Source organism: Miscanthus floridulus, chromosome 5, assembly GCF_019320115.1.
Source record: "Miscanthus floridulus cultivar M001 chromosome 5, ASM1932011v1, whole genome shotgun sequence".
NCBI lineage: Eukaryota > Viridiplantae > Streptophyta > Magnoliopsida > Poales > Poaceae > Miscanthus > Miscanthus floridulus.
In genome coordinates this window covers 100,529,704-100,545,110 of record NC_089584.1, presented here as the reverse complement: position 1 = coordinate 100,545,110, position 15,407 = coordinate 100,529,704, and the positions used below count along the sequence as shown (strand labels likewise).

At 43.1% G+C, this 15,407-nt stretch overlaps 1 protein-coding gene and 1 long non-coding RNA gene across 3 annotated transcripts; both read left to right on the top strand.

Moving 5' to 3' along the window:
- The first annotated feature begins 337 nt into the window (after positions 1–337).
- Positions 338–8,297, top strand: LOC136452775 (26S rRNA (cytosine-C(5))-methyltransferase NOP2B-like). Its single transcript, XM_066453371.1, has 18 exons — positions 338–537; positions 721–943; positions 1,162–1,322; positions 1,407–1,470; positions 1,684–1,817; positions 2,001–2,084; positions 2,314–2,388; positions 2,470–2,541; positions 2,622–2,695; positions 2,907–2,959; positions 3,085–3,194; positions 3,538–3,606; positions 3,689–3,763; positions 6,532–6,624; positions 6,694–6,773; positions 6,848–6,947; positions 7,448–7,936; positions 8,022–8,297. The coding sequence occupies exons 1-17, from the start codon at positions 523–525 to the stop codon at positions 7,889–7,891; spliced, it is 1,926 nt and encodes a 641-aa protein (XP_066309468.1). The 5' UTR covers positions 338–522; the 3' UTR covers positions 7,892–7,936; positions 8,022–8,297.
- A 5,212-nt stretch (positions 8,298–13,509) lies between these two features.
- Positions 13,510–14,432, top strand: LOC136452774 (uncharacterized). Of its 2 annotated transcripts, none has more exons than XR_010758898.1 (2): positions 13,510–13,856; positions 14,005–14,432. It is a non-coding gene; the product is annotated as an uncharacterized lncRNA (long non-coding RNA). The 2 variants fall into 2 exon arrangements; XR_010758897.1 differs by having other exon boundaries at positions 13,976–14,432.
- The last annotated feature ends 975 nt before the right edge of the window (positions 14,433–15,407 follow it).

The window sequence follows — 15,407 nt, the reverse complement described above, 5'->3', positions numbered from 1 at the left end:
GCGAGTCCAGTAGCCTGTTCGGTTGGCTGGTTCGTATCGTTGCTGGTTCATGAAGAAGTACTGCTGGCTGGTTTATGTGAGAGAAAAATAATATTTCAGCTGGAAATTTACGATCGTTTACGACAAGCCACGGCGAAACAAACAAGAGGTTTCGCCCCGCAGGTTTTCGGGTTCGCGTACTCGAAACGGGCCAGGTATTAACTCTCCCCCGCGGGTGCTCGTCGGGGACACGAACCAGTGAAAAAAGCCCCCCAGGCGCGGCCCATTGACCTGTAACCCTAGCATACGTAACAAAAGCCCACCAAGCGCGGCCCACTGACTCTTCTTCTACTCCCTCTCTTCCCCGCCCGTGCCGCAGCCGCACGCCCGGTCCCGCTCCCGCACAGGCGCCGCCGCTCCCTCCCGCACAGGCGCCGCCGTCCCTGCGGCCCTCCGCCCTCTCTGTCTGCGACGACTGGGTGGACTACCGCCGCCGCCGCCCTACCCCAGGTGGTGAGGCCTTTGCCTACCTCTTCGCCGGCGATGAGCGCCCACCTGGTATTCCCACCCCCTTTTCTCTTTCCTGTCTGCTGTGCGAAACCGAGTTTTCGATTTTTTTTAAAAAAAATTGAGTTATCAAACTGTAACCTACTATTTGGCTATTTGATGCCTACTAACTTCTAACTTTTTGCAAAAAAAATATTTTGGTTGTATATGTGTACACCCATGTCCCTTTACTAGATCCGCCCCTGCTCCGACCTCGACGTCCCCTCTGATTCCGACGCCGAGGAGCTCTCTGGGTCGGACGCTGAGGCTGACGAGCTCTCGGGTTCGGACGCCGATGCCGACGGAGGCTCGAGCAGCGGCGACGACGTGGAGGATGATGATGATGAGGAGGAAGGTGATGAAAGCAATGATGACCCCCTCGCGGACGACTTCCTAGCTGGTAGCGACGAAGGAAGCGGTAATTAGCTCTGATCACTAGGCCTACTAGATATGTATTTACTTGAATTGGCTCAATGGCTCCAGTAGTTTCAGTTTTCCCTAAGCCATTATTTCGTACTAGAATTCATTCATTTGAGCTGGCATCTACATACGATTTTGTTTTTTTATACAAGTGTATCTAGTGCTAGAATTTGCATCTTGCTTATCTCTGCTGATTGCAATGTGCTGGGTTTGCAGAGGGTGGTGACTCCGGACTGGAGTCAGATGAGTCTGATGACCTCGAGGCAAAGTCACGAGCAATTGATGAGCAGAAACTCAAGGCGGAAGAAGATGCAGAGGAGGAACTTCAAATCAACATAAGATCAGAATCTGATGAGTTCAGATTACCCACAGCGGAGGTTGCTTGTCTGCCTTTGGTTCCTATTCTCTCTGTTCAGTGTTAGTTGCCTTGATGACTTATTCCGTTGCATATCTTGCTGCAGGAGCTGGAGGAAGAGGCACACAGACCACCTAACCTACCAAATCTCAAAAGGAGGATATCAGAAAGTACGTTCATCTAATAATACCGTTCCTATTTACCATATTTCATGGCTTTGTACCATTTATTACCACCCTCTCCCAATCGGATTTGTAAAATCCAGGTTATATTGTGCTATTGTATTATGAGCATTGAGCAGATATTTTGCATTTTTGATGGAAAGCAATCTGTTTACCTTTCTGACTGTTTTTATATATACTGATACTGGTTTTCTTATCTAGTTGTTCGAGTGCTCTCAAACTTCAGCAAGCTGAGGCAGAAAGATGTTCCGCGAAAAGATTATATCAATCAACTGAAAACTGACATCATGTCATACTATGGATATAATGATTTTCTCGTTGAAGCATTAATTGAGGTCAGCTGTTCATTTTATGCATCAACTGTTGGATATAGTTGTCACTTCATTTTATATAGCTGAGGCAGAAAGATGTTCTGACTGCTTGATGAAATTTCTGTGATTGACATGCTTGCTCAGAAATTGAGCACGGTTTAGCCTGTTCTTGTAGTAGATAACATACTTCATGCTGTAACTGCGCAGATGTTCCCAGCTGTTGAGCTTATTGAGTTACTGGAAGCCTTTGAGAAAAGACCGCCTGAGTGCTTGCGGACGAATACACTAAAGGTATACTGCCTGTGGTCAATCTGAAAGTGTATGAGTGGTACCAGTACCACACAGTTATTTGGTTTACTGTTTGTTGTCAATTTGCTTCATATCTGCTTAGACTCTGCTCTTCTCAATAACTTTATTACCTTATTTGTTTAGTTATGTTGGCAGCTTACCATAACTTGCTTGGATCCAAAGGCTTTGTTGTTATTGCATTTAAGTTATTGGTGAATTTTGCACTTTGCAGACCCGGAGGAGGGATCTTGCTGCTGCTCTTATACCAAGAGGATTTAATTTGGACCCGATAGGCAAATGGTCAAAGGTATGCTTCAATTATTGTACCCATACATAGTAAACCACAGCAAACTTACCCCCCTCCCCCTCTCCATGTTGAAAATGGCAGGTAGGATTAGTTGTCTATGACTCCACCATTTCAGCTGGTGCTACTACTGAATATATGGCTGGACATTACATGGTATCCTCTCTCTACCATTTCATTATGTTGAAACATTTTGTTTTCTGTCCATTATTTGGACTAATAATATAGTCTTACAGAAACAAGGTGCAAGTTCTTTCTTACCAGTGATGGCACTTGCTCCACAGGAGAAGGAAAGAATTGTTGATATGGCGTAAGTTGTTTTCCTTTTCCTTGGCCAAGAGTTAATTTCTATTATGACATCAAAATTAGCAATGTAACTGTAGGCCTTCTAATGCTACAATATCAAGATATTATGTACTTATTTCAGAATTTTGATGTTAATCTTTAATTGATTTATTCATTAGGGCTATGCTGTCATATACAATGACCAATATTAGAATTGATTATTTTCTTGTTTACAGTGCTGCTCCAGGTGGTAAGACTACGTACATCGGCGCTCTTATGAAGAATACCGGTTAGTTCATTGAACTTTACTTGAGTACTGTGATACGTCTAATAGAGTAATCTGTGTATTTGTTTTCTTTGTGTACCATCATTAAATTAAATAAAGGTGTTGGTTTCTTCATATGCCATATACAGGAATCATCTATGCAAATGAGTTCAATGAGAAAAGGTTGCATGGACTTTTGGGAAACATCCATCGCATGGGCGTGACAAATACCATAGTTTGTAACTATGATGGTAAAGAGGTAAGAAGATAACATGCCTACTATCATTTGGTGCTTAAAGCTTTCCTATTGGTATTGATTGGGCCAAAATAGTGCTTAAAGCTTTCCTATTGGTATTGATTGGGCCAAAATAGTGCAGTCTGATAACTTGGTGTCATTGTTTGTGGGACTTTGTCAAGTGTGCTGTAACCAAGATAGGCACACCTTACCAAGGTTATAATCTGTTGTTAATCACTTCTGTTTACACGGGGAAGCATAACTTACAAGTTACAATTTCATCAGTTCTGTAGCATCTCATTTAAGCTTGGGCACATCATGTGATCAAAAAGAAATGTTGTTCCTTGACACATCGTTGCTATTTCAGCTACCCAAAGTTCTTGGGATGAATTCGGTTGACAGAGTATTGCTGGATGCTCCCTGCACAGGAACTGGGGTTAGTATAATCAAATTTATATAAGCTGCTTGACTATTATGTTCTCTTGGTATTGCTTGAACATAGGATTTTTTTTTTGCAGACCATTTGGAAGGATCTACAAATAAAAACATCAAAGGACATTGAAGACATCAGGAACTGCGCCTTTGTCCAAAAGGTTCATTTCTTTTACTCTACGAAGTGAAGTGATACTGCCGTAATTTCACAAAATTGAGTTTATGTCATGTATATGTCATTTGGTACCATATTCTCCATCTTCTGAGTTCTAACTTAACCTGATGCCACAACGCGACTCAAGCACAAGACACCCACTTTCCAATTCACCACCACTCTTCTCTTGAGTTTATGTCATGTATATGTCATTTTGTACCATATTCTCTTCTGAGTTCTAACTTAACCTGATGCCACAACACGATTCAAGCACAAGACACCCACTTTCCAATTCACCACCAGTCTTCTCTCTCGCCTGTGATGACTCGATCCACTTTATCGTGATTCAATGCTATCGTTCTCGCTCTGTACTTTGTCTCCTCTCTAGTCCTGGTTCTCTCAATAGAGCCAAATAACCCTGGTGGCTAGCGAGTAGCACCCACTAGCCACTGACCACAGCCCAACAGCATAAACTAGCGCGTGTTATTCCACCTTTCTAAATGGCCTAGGAGGTGTTGAGTCTTATGGTGTTACATCACTAGTCACTTTGTTAATTGGTGTGAATTTTTTCTCGTTGACTGGATTGTATAGCTTTGCAAAATGGAGGAAGAAATCGATTGATTTGAAGTTCACATGGGAAAGAGCTGTGTAAATTACTGAGATTTGTTTAGTTTGAACAATTTGTCCGTTAGCCATAGAATCAAAGCAGGGTGGATAAGTGGCGACAAGCTTCTGGCATTATCTGTGACAAGAGGGTACCACAAAAGCTAAAAGGCAAGTTCTATAGAACGTCGATTAGACCGGCTATGTTGTATGGAGCAAAATGTTGGCCTACAAAGTTTCAACATGTTCAACAACTGAGTGTTGCAGAAATGCGTATGTTGCGATGGATTTGCGGTCACACAAGAATGGACCGAGTTCGGAACGATGATATACGTGATCGCCTAGAGGTAGCACCAATTGAAGAAAAGCTTGTCCAACATCTGTTGAGGTGGTTTGGCCATGTCCAAAGGATGTTGGACAAGCTTTTCTTCAATTGGACATGGCCAAATCACCTCAACCAATGTTGGACAAGCTTTTCTTTAATTGGTGCTACCTCTAGGCGATCACGTATATCATCGTTCCGAACTCGGTCCATTCTTGTGTGACCACAAATCCATCGCAACATACGCATTTCTGCAACACTCAGTTGTTGAACATGTCGAATCTTTGTAGGAACATTCTGCTCCATACAACATAGCCGGTCTAATCGTCGTTCTATAGAACTTGCCTTTTAGCTTTTGTGGTACCCTCTTGTCACAGAGAATGATAGAAGCTTGTCGTCACTTGATCCACCCTGCTTTGATTCTATGGCTAATGTCCGCATCAATATCTCCATCCCTTTGTAGAATCGATCCCAGATACCGAAAGGTATCCGTCTTAGGCACTACTTGACCTTCCAAACTCACATCTCCCTCCTGTACAACTCTGTCAAAGTCGCATCTCATGTATTCGGTTTTAGTTCTGCTCAATCTAAAACCTTTAGACTCAAGGGTCTGCCGCAATAACTTTAGTTTTCTATTTACTCACGCCTGGCTTTCGTCCATTAACACTATATCATCAGCGAACAACATACACCAAGGGATATCCTCTTGTATGTTCCTGGTAACCTCATCCATTACCAAGGCAAAGAGATACGGGCTTAAGGCTGACCCTTGATGAAGTCCAATTTTAATCGGAAAGTAATCTGTGTTACCATTGTTTGTTCGAACACTAGTCACAACATTGTTGTACATGTCCTTAATGAGGGTCACGTACTTTGATGGGACTTTATGTTTGTCCAAAGACCATCACATAACATTTTTTGGTATCTTGTCATAAGCCTTCTCCGAGTCATTGAAAACCAAGTGGAGATCCTTCTTCTGCTCTCTAAACTGCTCCATAACCTGTCTTATTAAGAAGATTGTTTCTGTGGTTGACCTTTCGGGCATGAAACCAAATTGGTTTGTTGATATCTGCGTCGTTCCTCGCAGGCGCTGCTCCATGACTCTCTCTCCCATAACTTCATAGTGTGGCTCATCAACTTAATTCCTCGATAATTAGTACAACTTTGGATATCTCCCTTGTTCTTGTAGATTGGTACCAATATGCTTCTTCTCCACTCCTTAGGCATCTTGTTCGATCGAAAGATATTGTCCGTTAATTTATATATGGTTAAACGTACTTTCTAATATATTGGGTTAAAAAGAAGACTTAAATGGAATACCCAACTCCCAAATCTCCTGGCTCGGCCACTGACACAGTTATAGGGTTGGAAGGGAAATTTGGAGTTTGTATGCGGCACGAGGGGCATGTTGGTATAATTATTTTTCTTTCTTTTACTTTAACCGGCATAAAATCTGTCCACCGCACAGGTGTATCAAAGAGGGGTAAATAGCAGAGCAGACTCCATTTGGAAAAGATGGGCAAACAAGCAACCAAAAAAAAGAGGACAAATCAGTAGTTAAAACTCAAATCAGGGGTAACAAGATTACCAGAAACTACGTATTAGAAATGAGGGCAATTGCCCATCTATTTGAACCTTGACCTAGTAAGTACATATTAAAAAAAAAGGAACAATAATCCTCTCCTACTTGGTGCCAAATCCATATCGCTGCTTGCATATAATATGGTTTGGGCATTAAATTTTTGTGATTATCACATTAGAGAGATAATAGAAACTGGTGTTGTCAGAATCAATAAGATCGTCCCTGCTTATTACTGTACAATTTAGTAATAAATTGACTTGTTTTGCAGCAATTGCTGCTAGCTGCTATTGATTTGGTTGATGCCAACTCCAAAACCGGTGGCTACATTGTTTACTCAACTTGTTCGATAATGATCCCGGAGGTATGTAAAGTTTTCCTGTTTGGTCAAAGCTGATTCCACCTGCGTTTCTGAATAACCCTACTCTTGCAGAACGAAGCAGTAATTGACTATGCCCTTAAAAAGAGAAACGTAAAGCTTGTGCCTTGCGGGTTGGATTTTGGGCGTCCAGGGTATGGCAATCTTACTTTTCACGAGCCAAAGAATATTTGGTTGTTTTCTTATGTTTCTTCTGTATATATTTCAGATTCATCCGGTACCGGGAGCATCGGTTTCATACTTCTTTAGAAAAAACAAGAAGATTTTATCCTCATGTCAATAACATGGATGGATTTTTTGTAGCTAAGGTACTTTCCATTTGACTGTTTTCCAGTTCAAGGCGTAGTAATTTTTGAAGGACAAATCATAGTAATTTTTACGCATAAAGTTGCATGTTGACCATTTGAAGGTTTTGCTGTATTTGTCTTGGCAAATAATTCAACTGGGCACTTGCATGTTGGATTGGTTATACTGCATTGAATATCAACTCTCTTACATGGACTCTAATGTAACATTTGGTCCAAAATAATTGACATCCTAGAAATGAATGCATGCAGTCAGTTTTTAAAGTTTGACTGCTAGTGTACAGGAAGTATTTATTTATTTTTACATGAAGATTAGTATCGAGCATCACAAAATATATAATTTGATAACATTGTCATTTCATTAATGTTGTTAATATATAATTTTTTAAGAGTAATTATAAAATTTTACATAGGTGAGACCCTAACAAAAAAACACATAGGACAGAAGGCAGTATTTTAGAGTATCTATTGACATGCCATGCTTTTTATGCTATTTCATTCAGCTGAAAAAGTTAAGCAATACAATCCCGTTGACGTCTGAGCCGTCTAAAGCATCTGAAGGAGGAGCAGCTGAAAAGGTTGATGGTGAAGACGAGAAAGCTATTTCTAATGAACAAGAGACAGCTGTTCCTGGTAAAGATGAGAAAATTGTTGAGATGAAAAATCATAAAAAGACTAAGGTGACCAATAAAAGAACAAGTGTCACCAAAGAGACTGGAGGCCATAAACGTGAATCTAATAGGCCAGGAAAGCATCTCAAGAAAAATAAGGATAACGGTACCAATGAAATTGATGGCCCTGAAAGCACTGAAACAAATGGAGACGGGAAAGAAGAGCATCATGAACAAACCAAGCAAACGAACCACAAAAGGAAGTTTGCTTCTGATAGATCCAAAAAATCTGGCCCTGAGAGCTTCTCGGGTGTCAGAGAAGAAACAGGTCGGTGACAAGAAGCCGAAAAGGAAATGGCAATTCAAGCTGAGGCGAGACTGGTAAGAATTATTTGACATTTTCACTTCCTATCTGTATTTGTCTCATCTCATTGTTTTCTCATATGAGTTGGTATTTTTCTAACAGGGAAGCTGAAAAGAGGAGAAAGGTATGAACGAGTATTCAGATGTCCACAAATCCCAATGAAATTTGATGCGCTATAAGGGCAACAGACAATTTTGAGGTAGCATGAGTTTGCTGCCAGGGAAAATTTTGATGTACGAAATAGCGATTGTAATTTGATATTTTTTTATTTGATGTACGTGTAGGCATCTCAAGTTTTATCTTTAACGAGTGACATCTGGCAGGGAAACTGAAGCAAGTTATCTTGATGAACGCTATGTGAATCCTGCTGCTTGAATATGTCACACACAAAGCGGAAAATTTGGATTCCTAGTGCTTATCTTCCCCAAAAAAAAATTATGCTGCTATTTGTGTTCTAAAAAAAAATCATATCTGAGAGCTGCTAGCTGGCAGAACCTCTGACTTCTATTTACTGTGAGTTCTGAATAGTTTTATGTGCCTCGTATCTGGAGCTCTAGATCATCAAAGCGCAGTGGCTACTGGCTACGAAGTTTACGTTTAGGCCCTGTTTAGTTCCCTTTCAAAACGTTAAATTTTTTAAGATTTTCCGTCACATTGAATATGAAAACGCATGCATGAAGCATTAAATATAAATAAAAAATTAAACTAATTATACAGTTTAGACGAAATCCACGAGACGAATCTTTTAAGCCTAATTAGACTATGATTGGACACTAATTGCCAAATAACAATGAAAACACTACAGTGCTCATTTTGCCAAATTTTTTTATCTAAACTGGGCCTTAGTTTGGAGACGAGGCGAGATCAAACATTGTCGTCCTGGTTTTTTAGGTTCTATTTTTTTTAAATAATAGGATCTGTTTTTTTTTAGTTGATCGATTTGTGTTTAATGGAGGTGGGGGAGAATATATGGCTGTTGTGTTTGACAGGAGGCCGAATTTTTTACTATTTGGCTCTTTTTTCGAAAGTTTCTCTCAAATAGATCCCTGATGGAAAGAATTCCAGAAATGGACCATTGGCTCGGCGCCAGAGTGACTGGCGCCGAGCTCGGCGCCACGGTCACTGGCGCCGAGGTCCTGGGCACGGGAAAATGGCCTGCCAGGGGCTCGGCGCCAGAGTGACTGGCGCCGAGACACCTGCATTTAACCCAGCCTGCACTTCTTCCCCGATCTGACTTTTGGCTAAGTCCCTAAATTTACCATAAGATGGGCAACTTAGAATTTGGCTAAGTTTTTAAATTTACCATGAGATGGACATGCTGAAATTTGTGGGACAGACATATGCAAAAATGGCTAAGTCTGAATTTTTGCTATGACTTGGAGACTAGAATTTTACCATGACTTGGACATTGACAAATTTAAAATTTTACCATGATTTGGATATTGAGAAATGTGGCTAACTCTAGAGTTTTACACTGACTTGATATTTGAGCACTTAAAACAACATAGAAATACTTAGGATAAAAAATGATCTAGGGTTCATGTTGATGAACGAGCCTAAAAATATTTCTAAGTGTTGGATCAATAGTTAACACCCTTTTTCATGATGCAGTTTTGACCACAGTAAAACTATAGTTTCTTTTCTAGATATAAGGTTTGACCTTTAATAGAAGTTGTAGTTTGAGTTGAGTACAACAAACTTTGTTTTTGGCCTAAACCTAAATCAGTTTGCGATATTTTATCTTCCAAATTTGTATAGCAACTCAATTTAATACCTTACTACGAGTTTGAGTACTCTCTGATGGCGTTTGGGGTTCCATATATGATGATGGGGCATTCATTTGTCTCATATGCTTTAAATCATTTACTTACCTGAGTCCCTGTGAAGTGACAGGATCAAAGTCAGGAACGATTGCCAAGGTGTCGATGATGATACGCGATAATTTGCTTCATAAACAATCAAAATCAAAACATGAGCTACAGATAAATTTGTACATCTCATATAAGCTAGATTGTGAGAAATTGGAGAAGTAAATTTGGATATATATATGTCAATGTGATTTTCAAATCTAGAATGTCAGCCACTATGCAAAATATAAGTAGATATTAGAGCACATAATACCACAAAACAAATACGCATAGATCGTGGATGTGGTGCAAAATCCCGACTCACCTAGGACTCTAGAGAAGGAATCGCATCTTTTATGCCCTGTTCTTCTTAACTCTATAGAAGCGACAGTGGCTAAACTCCTGTAACCTGGTCTTCTCTCTGCTGGGGAAGCCACAGATGACAGATGAGAGCTGCTGGCTGCTGCGAGTTCCTCAGGTCGTGGTCCCACCACCACGTGACATCGGACTAACACCGGCGAACCACCATGGCGCCACCCAAAAGCCTCATTTGAGTGAGCTCGTGGTCATATCTAAGAGAGAACATGTTCAACTCCGACAAATAGATCTGTGATGGACAACCAAATTTTGTCAGGAGTTGTTGCGCTCTGTTGAGCGATATGGTTGAGTAGGAATGATATGGTGTTTAACAAGGTTGAAGCTAATACTTCCATGACAACAAAACAAGTCTTGTCAAGTTTGGACTTAGCCACGGTAAAAAATCAGACCATCTCGTGGTAAATATACATATGTCCATCTCATGATAAAATCACAGATTTAGACAGATTGTAACATATCCAAGTCACAATAAAATTCAATATGGCATTGCCATGGTAAAAATTCAAATTACATATCCATGGTAATTCTAGTCTCTAAGTCATAGCAAAAATTCAGACTTAGCCATTTTTGCATATGTCTGTCCCACGGTAAAAATCAAATTTGACAATGTCCAAGTCATGGTAAAAATCCAGGCTTAACAAATTTCAGCATATCCATCTCATGGTAAATTTAAAGACCCGAGACGGAGGAGAAATAAGAGGAAGAACGCTCGGAGAAGAAGTGCAGGCTGGGTTAAATGCAGGTGTCTCGGCGCCATTCACTATGGCGCCGAGCTCGGCGCCAGTCACTCTGGCGCCGAGCCCCTGGCAGGCCATTTTCCCGTGCCCAGGACCTCGGCGCCAGTGACCGTGGCGCCGAGCTCGGCGCCAGTCACTCTGGCACCGAGCCAAGGGTCCATTTCTGAAATTCTTTCCGCCAGGGGTCTATTTGAGAGAAACTTTCGAAAAAAGGGCCAAATAGTAAAAAGTTCGCGACGGTGGAGACAACGTACATATGGGTGGCTGTTTTTAGACCCTGTTTGGCTCAGCTCTGAAAAATAGCTTTATGAGCAACTTTTTAGGTGAAGCTCAGCTGTTTTGGAAAAATTATTTAGCAAAACAGATTCACTAACGATTTCATTCATGGTTGAGAGAGGAAAATGAGGGAGAGCCTTGAAAAGCTAATTTTTCCAGCTTCATCCTAACCCTTTGTGCGAGGAAGAAAATAGCTTCACCGTTTGAAAAAAAGGTGTTTGTTAAAAAATAGTTGAGAGAGAGAAATGAGGAAGAGAGATGTGGAAAGCTACTTTTTTCAGCTTCATCGTAACTTATCCCTTTACGAGAGGAGGAAGAAAACAACTTCATCAATAAAGGTATTTTGAAAAAAGGTGTTTGACAAAAAAAAACAGCTTATAGTAGCTTATGAAGCTGTACCAAATAGGGCCTTAATATTTATTATTGTTAGCGTGGGCCTAGGTTTTTTTTGATTGGTACTATTACAATTTTCAAAGTTTAGAGAAGTACCATTACTATTTATCTATTTTGAAATATGCCATTGCAAATCTTTGTTTCCCACCGGAACACCATAGAATACGTATGGCGTTGATTTGGAACTAGCTGACGTCAGCGGTGGATCCAGGAAATATTTTAGGGGGGACTGAATAACACTACTGTTAGATCTTAAGTCTCAACCCCCTACACTATAGAACTTTGTCTAAAAATTCATAGGGACTCTACAGTAATTTACATTTGGGTAGGGGGGCTTGAGCCCCCCCCGCTGGATCAGCCCCTGGCTGACGTATAACGACGACGTGTATTCTAAAATGCCCTCGGCTCCAAGTGAATAAGGTCCACTGCAGCCCCTCTCACTATCACTGACATACGGATCCCACGTGTCATCTTCTTCCTCCTCCTCTTCCCATCTTCTTCCTCTTCTCATCTTCTCCAAGACGGCCACCGCGGCGACGGCAGGGAAGACCAAGAAGAAGCTGCTCGCCGGTGACGCCCGCTGCCACTCCCTCGCCCACTCTCAGGCTCGCGCGTACGTGCTGCGCCGCCACCGGACGAGAAGGCGGCCGCGCCATGGCCGGCGAGCGCGCGTGAGCAGGCCGTCGAGCTGCTGCTGGGCAAGCGCGCGAGCGAGCTGCCGCGTCGGGCTAGCCGAGCCGCCGCCGGTCTCGCGCGCGCGGGGTTTGCTGTGGCGCCTCCGGACGAGGAGGCGGCCGCGCCGGACACGCCCAGGCCACCTCCTGGCCACGCTTGCCCTACTCAGCCGCGCGTGCCCGTGCGCTCGGCCCCGCTCGGACGCGCCCCTGCCAAGCGCTCGGCTGCGCCCGGCCGAGCTCGCCGCGCGGCCTCCCTGACGCTGCTACGGGCACGAGCCCTCCCCAATGCAGGCTGCGCCCTCCCCAGCTCCTTCCCCAACGCGAGAGCCTTCCCCGACGTCGTCGACTCGCACGCGATGAGCTGCAACAGCATGGACCCGGGACGGTTCAGCTCGACGGGGGCTCCTGCAGCAGGTCAGTGCTCCCCGCCCCGATTGCTGCTGCTGCAGATCCGAGGAAGTCGACGGCCCGCCCCGTGTCGGCCATGGCAACGGCGAGCGCGGGCGCCTGGAGCTCCGCCCTGCCATGGCCGGGAGCTCCACCAGCCATGGCCGCGAGAAGGTGAGCACGCCCCGGAATGCGACGACGCTGGCCCCAGCACGGGCACGGGCACGCCGCCGGCGCCGGTGAGGAGGCAGGCGAGCAGTTTGGCTGTGCAACCCCTGACAACGACCATTGATAAGAGAGGGAGAGGAAGGGGATAACAAGTGGGCCCTATGCGTCAGTGACTACACAGAGAGGAGTAGCTGAGGACAATACCGTCTAGACGAAAATACCATTATGTCCTATAGGTGGGCCCAAGTCTTTACCAAACGTACGCTACGACGTTTTTGAATGAATCGAAGAACCGTAACGACGTGCTTTAAAATAGATAAATACTAATAGTATATTTCTCCAAATTTCAAAAATTACAATGATATTAATAAAAAAAACTCTTCTTTTAATGATCGAATCTTTTTTGGACTTTCTAGGTACCAAAAATAATACAGTCTTCTTAAGGCGTCAAACAATTTTAAGTTTGGTCAAAACTGTATAAAAATAATTTTAAATTTTACTAAAACTATATAAAACATTACTCCTTATTTAGTAAAATTTGTTAAAAAGGAAAACATAATTTGAGAACAAACTCCTTAATCTACTTTACTAATTCATCATCTTTTTCTTGCTAGATCAAAACAAAAAAACGACTTTGCTGAGAAGTCCTCCATCTATACGCACAGAAAACTGTCCCAAAAAAACTACTTTAAATGAGCTGTCGCGCCCCGCGCCCGCACCACCGGCCATGCTTCGATTCCTGCTTCTCTCTCTTTTATTTTTCCCGAAAGAAAAAAACACGCTACTCCCACCTTGCCGCTTCGACTCCGCCCCGTCCGGCGGCGTGACCTCCTGCTCGCGGTCGCGGCCATTGGCGCCCGCTCGCGTTCACCCGGACCCCACTCGCGGTTGCCCCGCCCCCGATCCGCGAACCGGAGTCAGCTCCCACGGGCGGATGCGCCGCCGCCGCTGCTAGGGTTTCCGGCCGCCGCCCTGCCGGTTCCCCCGCTGGCGCTTCCTCAAGCTTGGACGCCCCCTGTCCTCATAGGTCTGCGGCTCCCGCACGGAGGATCTCCACTCGAGCAGGAGGAGCAGGTACTGGTCACCGGCGTCTGCTACATCGATGTCCTCAAGTGCCTCTGCTGCACCAAAGCTTATCTTCCCCAAAAAATTATGCTGTTGTTTTGTGTTCTAAAAAAAACATATCTGAATAGTTTTATATGCCTGGTGTCTGGAGCTCTAGATCATGAAAGCGCAGTGGCTACTGACTACAAACAGTTTGGAGACGAGGTGAGATCAAACGGGGTCGTCCCGGTTTTCTCGGTTCAATTTTGGTTGAATAATGGGGGACAAGTCTAGGGGTGGGGATAACTTATGTCTAAGTTTTTGGGGGATGGAGGTGGAGGTGGGGAGAATTCAGTAGTTATTATTGTGTTTGATGGATGGAGGTGGAATCAGCTAGAACAAAAGATGTTCAATTAAAATGCAGGATGGTAGAGAAGGAACTAGGTTTGTTGAAGTTTGTATTGGCGGCCTGTGTGATTCTAGTGCTTGCTATAGATGTTTCTTGCTTTTTTAGTTGTGATGGAAGATAATGGTAGTAGTTGGATGCTTGTTAGTTTGTGGTGTAGAAGTGTGGAAGATGTATTGAATTCAAGATGTGTTTTGCTATCTTTGAATCGATTATGAATTCCAAGATAAGGCTTTTAGGTTTTGGTTGCTCGTTGTTGTATGGAGGCTCCAATCAAAAACTCACATACTTTCACACAAGACGGAAGACTAACCTGCAATTGATAAACCGCACCAAGAGAAGCCACTATGCCAACAACGTTAAAGGTCTGGCATTATAACCTGAAAGTCTGGCTTTACATTACATTACAGGTGAAGAACGTCACAAATGCCTTAAAAGTCTGGCATTACATTACAAGTTCAACAACCTGAAAGCCTTGAAAGTCTGGCAGTACAATGCAAGTTAACATCACAATATGGCAATACATGCTCTTAGGGATCAACACGGTCTTTGAGAAGCAGCAGTTGGCTTGGTTGTGTGCGCTTCTTCACTGATTGCTTTTTCCTTGGAGGTTCCTCGGCAGTGATTGTAACACATGTTTTTCCACCTTTAAAACTCAAGTTCACAGAAGAACTTGCCTGGGACAATGGAACATTGGCTTGTAAATGCATGTTAGCTTGCCCAGGCGTTTGCACTCTAGCTATGGCAGTGCACTTGATCTTTTTCTACATGTGAGTTAAAATATAAGAAATTGGAGGCAAAATTTAAAAAAGGAAACAACATACGAAGTAGCACATACAGTTACTTGGCTTCGCTGAGATTCTTTTCTTTTTCCTCTTCCTCTACTGCTTTCATTAGAGGTAGCAGTGGCTACAAAGCTGCCATGTGTAGAAGCATCAGCTGATAGATTACTTGGTTGTGGAGCAGCATGACCTGTGCCTCTAGAGTTTTACTGCTAGATGGAACCCCATGTCTCTTGTCACAAGTGGACCTATTGTGGCCTATTCTCTTATATTTCCTACATTTGATGACTGTCCCTACCTTAGAAAGTCTCTTTGCCTTTGGTTGTTTTTGTGGCTCCCTCTTCCTTTCTTTTTTAGTCTGCCTGGCATTCTCACATATCCAGGTGCCTTCAA